Source organism: Carassius auratus, chromosome 45 (genome assembly GCF_003368295.1).
Source record: "Carassius auratus strain Wakin chromosome 45, ASM336829v1, whole genome shotgun sequence".
Taxonomy (NCBI): Eukaryota; Metazoa; Chordata; class Actinopteri; order Cypriniformes; family Cyprinidae; genus Carassius; species Carassius auratus.
The window spans coordinates 2,144,609-2,154,571 of record NC_039287.1 but is presented as its reverse complement, the minus strand read 5'-3'; the positions used below and the strand labels follow the sequence as shown (position 1 = coordinate 2,154,571).

General features: G+C 38.8%; 1 protein-coding gene across 5 annotated transcripts in view; it reads left to right on the top strand.

The window, feature by feature from the left end:
* The first annotated feature begins 430 nt into the window (after window positions 1-430).
* The window catches only part of LOC113062862 (serine/threonine-protein kinase MRCK alpha-like), a 49,210-nt gene continuing 39,677 nt past the window's right edge, over window positions 431-9,963 (top strand). For 2 of the 5 annotated variants that reach the window (XM_026232896.1, XM_026232894.1), the window contains exon 1: window positions 431-1,551. In XM_026232896.1, the coding sequence (XP_026088681.1) occupies window positions 1,374-1,551 (178 nt within the window). In that variant the 5' untranslated portion in view covers window positions 431-1,373. The remainder of the gene's footprint in view (window positions 1,552-9,963) is intronic. The other 3 variants (XM_026232897.1, XM_026232899.1, XM_026232895.1) reach the window with 3 other exon arrangements.

The following is a 9,963-nucleotide window of genomic DNA, read 5'->3' as shown; positions in this document are numbered from 1 at the left end:
AACGTGCTCGTTTTTCATAATAATTAGTAAGTTCTGCACAAGAGACCTTTACAAAATAAGATAAGATGCATACGAAAAGAAAATGTGAGGAAAAACTTAATTCTTTTCCTTTATAGGCGTGACTGTTTTTCAGCGACTTCATATATAATATGTGTGTGTATGTAGGAATTTCAAGTAACATTACTCTCAAGGTGCGAATTACCAACAAAACAATGAACTTAAAACAATGTATGTAAAAGTAGGTATGCTCATATAATACCCAATTAAAGAGCATTTTCTAAGATATGAATAAAAAAGTTAGCGTACAAATAGTGCGATAAATAGACGCTCAACAACTGAAGTCGCGTTCGCCTGCATTGGTAACCATAGCAACAGTACGTCGCTCGAGCTCTTTCCGTCGCCAGCTGACGCACGTCAACAAAAAAGTCCTGTCATTTTCACATTATTAATTATTTACCAAAATAATTAAAAAAAAGTATTTGGTCATTTTTAAAACAGTTGACCATTAGCGCACTGCGCTAGAAAACAATTTGGCTTTCACGAAACGAACCTCAACACCAAATCACTAACAGAAATCCCTTAAATGGTCGACCCCCCTTGAAGGTCAACGAATAACTGTGGGATAATTCGCACACTCTTCACTAGTATACACCACTCTCTGCTCGTTCCCTCCAGCATACCCCTCCATCCCCTGCAGCAGATGCTGTGACGGTCGCCATGATGCTGTCGGGTTTCGCCTGCAGCAGCAGCAGCAGCGAGCAGTGAGAGACACACACACCGCGAGCGCGAGCGGAGCCCTCCAACCGAGCCGACATAAACGAGGACACATATATCCAGCAAAAGCTTCTGTCGTCAAGTGCATAACAGTTTTCGAAAGCAAGGCTTGCTCCTTCTGCCAGCGTTTTAAGAGAGGGATTTAAAGGGAAAACAGCTTGCTAGGGCTTTCGCAGTCCTGCCAGAGGAGGGGCATATGGGGCTTTGTAGCAATGCAGATCCCGTGCTGCTGATGCGCTTTTGTTACTGCATAATGGATAACCACAGATATCACCATATCACAAGGGATTGCTTTTAACTTATTTAGTGACTTGTTTAGTGAAAAGTGTCCTTTATAGGAGAAGCTGAAATCGGGAATACATAAGCCTAGGTTATACGTCAAACCCATCGGCCAGGGCAGGGTCGATGGCTGTAAGTTCTCTGCATCCAAGGACTGCGAAATTGTGATGTTGTGGATTGATAGGGACGGATCGGTGTGAGAGGGACCATGATAAGGCTTTACAATATTTTTTGAGACATTACGTTTTTTGGAGCGTCCCATTTGCTACAGTGGGAGCAAAAACTGACCATACTGTGAGACACCAGCAGCAACTGAAACCATGTCTGGTGAGGTGCGTTTGAAGAAGCTGGAGAAGCTGATTCTTGATGGCCCGTCTCAGTCCAGCGGCCAGTGCTTCAGCGTGGAGACCTTGTTGGATATTCTTGTTTGTCTGTATGATGAATGCAATAATTCTCCCCTAAGAAGAGAGAAAAACATCCTGGAGTTCCTTGACTGGGGTAAGACATATTTCATGCACTGCACGAATTGTCTTTCACGCGATTAGCATGCATATTTTTGATGGCTTGACAGTTCTTTAGATATTATTGTTCGTGTTTATTTTGGTGTTTAATGTGTTTAGTTAATTCTTGGGCAGTAGCTACAGGCGCACTCGGTAATGATGAAGACTCCAGAGCAATCAGTCTTAGAGAAAAAATGGTTTTATTGTACATGACTCGGGTCTGCCCCTCATGGGCGCCGGCATGTTGAGATCACATGACCAGCTGTGTCACGCAACTGACTGTTACTATTAATAATAATAATGTTTACTTTATATACAGTTTTCAGCCAGCACTGAATTCACCTCACAAAACATGTTCATCTAAGCCAAAAAAAAAAAAACGTCAATTTAGTTTATTTCTTTATTCTTTTGCTTTTTATTTTATTTTTATTGATTATGAACCTTTTTTGGTTACTATTTACATTTTTGTTAAATGTTAAATTACCTTAAAGGGGTCATATGATGCAATTTAAATTTTTCCTTTCTCTTTGGAGTATTACACGCTATTGGTGCATAAAGAAGATCTGTAAAGTTGCAAAGACTAAAGTCTCAAATCCAAAAAGAAATTCTTTATAAAAGTTAAGAGTCAACCACGCCCCCCTAAAATGGCTCATTCTAACACGCCCCCACGTCTCTACATCACGATGTGGGAAGATTTGCATAATTCCGGCCACATGTTCACGCAAAGATAGAAGACGTAACTTTTATTCTCGCTGTTGCCTCTGCTGCCATGTTTTGGAGACGCTGTGTGTTTCGTTGTGAAAGTGAAACTACTTTGTTTGGTCTTCCAAAAGAGGACACAACTAGAAATCAGTAGTTAAGTTGTATTTACAACACTGTTCCAGAACAGTCAACCCAAATATTCAGATGTGTGCAGCACATTTTATTGAGGACGAGGACTGTTTTCTGTGAGAGCAACCTGCAATGCTGGTGTCTGTTTTTATAATGTGGGCAATTCCAACTTTGCAAGGAAAGTCTGACGCTTCTGACTCACAGTCCGTAAAGTATGTTTTCATATTTAAAGATTTTGCCACTGATGATTCAAAACCGAGTTTTGAACAGTGTATAGTAGAGCTTGTTGTTTATCGTTTCTCCGATCACAAATGCAGACATGGTTTTATGTTTGTGCAGCGTCATATGCAAAACAATGCGTTAAAAGACAGTATAAGTCATTATAATCAGTAATTATACCCCCACTGCATGTAACAAATGCCTCGTGTTTAATGGGTTTTGTTGTTTTTGTCTTGTCATGCTGGGACACAGCATCACAGTATGGTAACAGGTGTAACTTTTCCATCACAAGCTTGAAGAATTCTGCATTTGACTTAGAGAAGCAACAATAATGTTCCTTATGTGGAAAATAATGTAAACCGCATAAACACATTGCATTACACTAAATGCATAAAACAATGTGCTTTTTAGCAATGTCATATGACCCCTTTAAAGCACTTTGAATTACCACTGCATACGAAATGTGCTATGTTAATAAAGTTGCCTTTGCCTTGCCTAACATAGCCTGAGTCGGCAGCATAATTCAGAGTGATAATACAGAATGGCATCAAGACCAGGGGTCCCCAGAGGGCCGGTGTCTTGCAGAGTTTAGCTCCAACCCTAATTAAACATACCTGAACCAGCTAATCAAGTCTTACTTGGCATACTAACTTCTGGGCAGGTGTGTTGAGGTAAGTTGGAGCTAAACACTGCAGGACACCAGCCCTCTTTGAGTTTGGAGACCTGTTCTAGAACAACAAACTTCTTATATCCAGGCTGATATGTGTCTGTATCATTTCCAAAACCTTGAGCACTATTGAAACAAATAAGATGTGAATGATTAAGACAAATAGGCAAACTTTTAAGCAGCAGAGTTCATCCTCCATCTGTAAATGATCTAATTGCCAGTTTAAAATGGAACAGAATGAATGCTCTTCTGAATACTTTGGCATAACCAGCTGTCTTGTTATGTAACTTTCTGTGAAATGAATAGAATGTAACAAACAGCATTTCAATTCCTTGACCATCATCTGAGTGCAGTGCTAATTCACAGCACAGTCCGTCTGTAGTTTGGGGTTTTGTTTACAATCTTCTGCTACTGGGATTTTAATGAAAATGCAAATCAAAAATGCCTTCTAGTGACTTAGTTAGACTCATGTTGTTGTACTCAGGTCAGGATGATTTGAGATAGAGCTATTGTGCGTCATTGTGCATGTGTGCTTATGCGAAAAAATTAAAATGTTCTTTTCCACTGGGGAGTCTCTTTGGGGCAGCGTCAGGAAACTCTACTGAGCCGCTGGACACATGATGTCATATGGGGAAATGACAGTGCATTGTGTTTGTCCCCTTTTGTGGACTTGACTATTTAAAGACCGACTGGATAGGCCACTCACTCATGAGCTCATTAGCTCACTCATTCATTCACATATCAGTGTTCACTGCTGTGACATTCATTGGCATGGTTGACCAAAGTCACAGTTTAATTGTCACAGAGGTCAAATTTAGCCTCACACAGGACTGCGTGTCTTGCTTCTTTATGACACACTAACACATTTTTATGCCGTTTGTATTTCAAAAAGGAGGCTGGAAGTCCAGCGTTACTTTGTAAGTGAAAGGCAATAAGGGGATAAATTTGGCTGGGTGCTCTGGTTTTCCTCAGCATCTGTTGACAGTTCATAAACACAATTTCAGAGAACCCATCAGCCACTGATGATTTAGGTAAGAAGTAGGTGAGGATTCCACATTCATGGTTGATAGATCGTAATTGAAGCCTTGAGGCAGTCACATTGTACTGCAACATAATGAGAATCACATGTATGTTGGGACAAGGCCGCTAAGCAATTATATGCGAAACCCCCTGGAATGTCCCAGTCCTCCAGAGAAATGTATGCATAACCGTGCAAGACACATAATGAATGAATCATTCATATTTCCTGTGCTTCCATCGCCAACCAAGTCTAGACCAGTGACCCAGAGCCATATTGTATTGTTCTGATTATTTTCATTGTGAAAGAGTGAATTCATGCAGACTCCCTGGGCTTTTCACTGAAATGGATCTTGGGCCAGTTGGCAAAGAGGTGTACATACTTCAGCTTTTCATTCGTTTTCCCTTGAATGACCCTGAAGAAGATTGGCGGTAGCTTGGGGGAACTGTTTGACAGTGTTTCCCATATGATACATTTATTAAGCAGTGCAGTATGTTAAACAGGTATTCCTTCAGCTTTGTTCCAAAACCTACAAGAATATAGAGTATTTTGCACTGTCAGTACAAAACCAAATTGGCTTACTGTCTGCATGGGAGCCTTTGACCGGTGGAAATATTGTTCAGACGTTTTTATTTGCAAAAAAGTACATACCACAGTTTTTGGACATGTTGCTCTGATAATATTATTTTATTTAGTTAATTTTATTGGTGTGTATAGTGTAACTGCAATGGTAAGCTGAAATTTCACCCAGAAATTGCTAGTACATTTCACAAATAATTACAAAAAAGGCAAATAACACATTATATGAAACATGAAATTCTTAAGTAGAAAGACTGAAATGGTTTTTTCTTGTAAAACGTCCTCCAACATTGTATATATATATATATATATATATATATATATATATATATATACAGTAGAGACCAAAAGTTTTGACACACCTTCTCATTCAAAGAGTTTTCTTTATTTTCATGACTATGAAAATTGTAGAGTCACACTGAAGGCATCAAGGGCTATTTGAGCAAGAAGGAGAGTGATGGGGTGCTACGCCAGATGACCTGGCCTCCACAGTCACCGGACCTGAACCCAATGGAGATGGTTTAGGGGTGAGCTGGACAGCAGACAGAAGGCAAAAGGGCCAATAAAGGCTAAGCATCTCTTGGGGAACTCCTTCAAGACTGTTGGAAGACCATTTCAGGTGACTACCTCTTGAAGCTCATCAAGAGAATGCCAAGAGTGTGCAAAGCAGTAATCAAAGCAAAAGGTGGCTGCTTTGAAGAACCTACAATATGACATATTTTCGTTTTTCACAGTTTTTTGTTATGTATATAATTACATATATAATTCCACATGTGTTAATTCATAGTTCTGATGCCTTCAGTGTGAATCTACAATTTTCATAGTCATGAAAATAAAGAAAACTCTTTGAATGAGAAGGTGTGTCCAAACTTTTGGTCTGTACTGTATATAAATATAATTATTATAATTATAATAATTATATATATATATAATTATTATTATTTTATATTTTTACAATGTATGTGATTATGGTAGTAATTTTGTCACATGATACACAGTGTTTTTATTGTTAGCAAATATGAAAAACTATTAAAAATATATAATGCTATAATGCTAAAATGTAAAGCATGCCAGACATTGAGCTGCGCTACACTGAGGTGCGAGAGCAATGCCAAAATTCCAAAATAACGCCTCAGCAATGTAGAGATCTGGATGCATTGTTCCTCCCTGTCACATGATGTTTCTCCTGTGGAGGGCTTGGCTCGGATCGCTCGGCTGTAATAGTATGGTTTAAAGCCAAAGAATTCACCTCTTCTCCCTCATCTGTCTCCATTCCCACTCCGGTCCCTCATTCCAGCAAACCCTCCAGCAGTCAAACTGGAACGTCTTATTTAGAGCTAACATTACACACTTAAACACCCGCCCATGCCTGGAGCTGTAACAGCACACAGAAATATGGGAAAAGTAAATGTTTTTTATCATTGTATATGTATTGTATATGTAATGCTGCAGTGCATCGGTGCTCTGAGACCCTCCTTGCACACTGTATATGAGGAATTGCTGCACTCTGCTTATACTAAGGCCAGATTTGCATGGAAGTGCTGACTCAGAGCTCTAGGTCTTTGCTGCTCCGATGTGCAGGGTGAAGAGGCTCATTTGTCAGCTGTATGATGCCTACGCTGTGTTGTCGGTTTTCCTCTCTATGCATCACAGTTCTTGACTGGCCAGTCTCTTTATCAGTGACTTCTGTGTACCAGCTTTGGCAGAGCAAAATATTGGACACTCAGTTTCATTCGCCATTTGAGATCTAAGTAAACCATTTGTGGCAGACCGTGTTGTGAACAAAAGCCAAATGCTTTTGTATTTCTGCAGCTGTATATGTGTATATATAAAGTGGATAGATTTAATATGTAACTCAAGTCTGTAATATTTAAAGTGTAGTTCACCCAAAAAATTAAAATTGTATCATTTACTCATCAGCATTGAAAACAATATTGGACCCCATTTACTTTCATTGTATGGATAAAAAAACAACAACAACTACAGCAAAAAAAAAAAAAAAGAAAGTAAAAGAAAATGGGAACCTTTTAAAAATATATATTTTGTGTTCTACAAAAGAAAGGTGTACATGTCTGATAGCATTTTTTTGTGACTAACTATACACCTTTAAATACAGGGTAAGTTGGTTCTTTTTATAAAATTGGCAAATTTGATTTTAGAGCCCAATTCCGTTACTTTAAAGGAATAATTCACCCAAAAATGAAAACTTGCAACACCATTGCAAAACAACATTGGACTCTTTTGACTTTTAATGTATGAGAAAATAAAAAGAAAATCAAAAAATATCTTATAAATAAATAAATTAAATATGTGCCAGGTTTGTGATATATAAAAAGGATGGCAGATCGGCTGTAATGTTGCATGGACGGTTATCACTTGGACTTAGCCTGTGTTGCTTCCTGATTTATGTGCCTGAATACTTTGTGTGTGTGTGTGTGTTTTTGGTGTGTGCCCTTGAGCTTTGATGCACTGGAACAGTAGACCATCCTATCAGAATGCTACTAAATGCATTAGTAAGCTGTGACACAAAGTGAGCCAGAGTTCTGACCTCAACATTCAATAAAGACTAAAAATATGACTTCTAAAACCATTCCGACTCTAAATTCTGATTGGATGAGTGACTTCCAAAGCCATTGTAAAATGACAAAAAACACTAGCAATAGTAGCTTCTTGAATATAGGATTACTCGCATGAAATTTTAGTCTCAAATGAAGAGCAAACAGCACATAGGTTTTTTCTCCTGAAGTGTTTTCAGTGTAGACACTGAATGATTTGCACAGTGATTTGCGGGTTCAGCGGTTTTGGTTTGGTTTCTCTTTCAATTGGCATGCATTTTTGTTTTGCATCATAGATTCCAGTCCTCGAGGATCACGGAAAGCTCTTGCTAGCCATGCAGCATGATGAAACAGCTTCGAGTGACACACAATGAGGAAATCCTGTGGTTGTAGTGATTTTTGTCTGTTGGTTATCTTGGCTGACCCCATAAACATGGCCGCTGTACTTGTTGTTAGCCTTAAACATCACATGCACGTCAGGCCACGAATCGGTCCAATCTACCTCATGAGATTTCCAAATGACAAAAATACCCTCACACTTCAGTAACTATCACGCATGACCTAAACTTGATGGAGATTTCACAAGCTTTCCAAATTGTAAATGCCAAGTATTTTAGGTAATTACTCCTGCACGCTGAAAATGCTGCACCCCTGAGATGAATAGTTAAGCTGAATCGCTGTAATAGCTGCTTGGCTGTAAAACAGTGTGCACGGTTTAGTTAGGTTTCTAAGATAAAAAAATACAGACAATTAAACAGACATTTTAATAGAGTGAAATTAGAATTTTAGGTAGCCTGTGTGACAGATTAACCCTTGTCCTTTTTTCCGAAATGTTTCCAGTCATATTTCAAGCAATTCAAAACCATTGTGGTGAACAGTGTTTATCTTGAAGTGTCTCTGCAAAAAATAATGCGTTATTTATCAGCTTTAATATATTGGCCAAATTTTCTTATCATGTCGATAACATAGCGGGGAAACTGAACATTTATCGGCCGATACCGATATGGCTGCTGATATATCGTGCATCCCTAAACTTATATCATTGCTGTTAGCTTAGCAACATGCTGCTTCATCAAACACCGTTATAATCTATTGTAATTTCTGTTTTGAGGTTACATTGCTGTTGGGATGCTGCGTCAGCAAGATAGCTGACTAGGTTTTGAAACATGAGCTTGTGATTCTTCATCATCCAAGGCCCATAGGCATGGAAAATAGCAGAGAGATAAAGCCCAGTCTGGTAACAGAATTGAAGAGTGTTTCTGATTCTTTACGTCTCAACAAATGCCCCATCTTACATTCCAGGCCTAAACATAGGGGTTCTTGTGGGTGTGTTTGGCACTCAGGCAGTAGACTATATTAAAGGCAATGTTGATGGCTGTCACATGTCAAATATATCAAGGTCAGAGATAAGTCCTCTCATTATGAGTGCTGTCAGCATGTATCTGGCCTGCTGTGGGGGGTTACAACGAAGGGAATGTGTGCGAGGGGATGCTCCATGGATGGGGGAAGTTTTTTTTTTTTTTAAAGATGGGGGGTTTTCACATACATGACTCCATATATAATTCATGTTGTTGTAGGAGGAAGGTACCAGTTTGAATTTAATTCCAGTTATGCTTCTGGTTTGGTTGTTCAATAATTCTGTTCCATAATACACATCCAAACAAAGTGTGTTCTCAGAGGGCTTTGCGGTTGAGGCGGTATTTGCGTGTCGGCTGTTCAGTAGAGCTGAAAGAACATGGTTTGCCTCCCCCCACCTGGCTGTCATCAGTCAACGTGTTTTGCAACATCTTTCTTTGAGAGCCGATCCACTTTTTGAACTCTTGTGTGCATTTGTTTCGAGTCTTGTTGGAACATGTTTCGCCAAATGCATATTTTTGGGATACTTACGGTCTCAAGTCCTAGCGCTGACACCTTTCCTTTGTAGGTTGTGTTTAGTAGTTGTTTCCAACCTAAGGGATTGACTGTGGCCTAGAAAGTGTCTTCACTGGAGTACTGCAATGTATATATAGCCATTTTGTCCCTTTCATTTATTCTTGCTGCTGAAAAATGGGGGTTTGTGGCAGCTTTAGACCATGACTGCTTTGTGTCATTGTATAAAGAGTTCACTTGAGTCAGAGTTCCAATATTTGATTCTCAACATGAATTTTGTTTTAACTTATGTCTATGACTTGTGTCTTGCTAAGCCAGACTATGAGTAAATGGCCAACACTAGTCCAAAGCTTATTCTGGCCACGAGCTGCCCACTTAAATAAGAAAAGACCATCTGACTCACACGTAAAGAGACCAAACACAGGTTTTTTTCTTTTGACCAAAAATAGATTATACTATAATAATATTTTGTTGTGGAAAAACAGTAAACACGTGCCGCTTTCCGTGAATGATTGTACAGAGAACACTGGGAATACGTGCAATATGTGCATAGATTTATCTTACTTTTAAGTGCCTCAGAAAAACTAAATATATATTTATAAATATACCATTTATAAAATGTACAATATAAAGGTATATTTTCTTAATACTTGTCATTTATTTTATTACAAA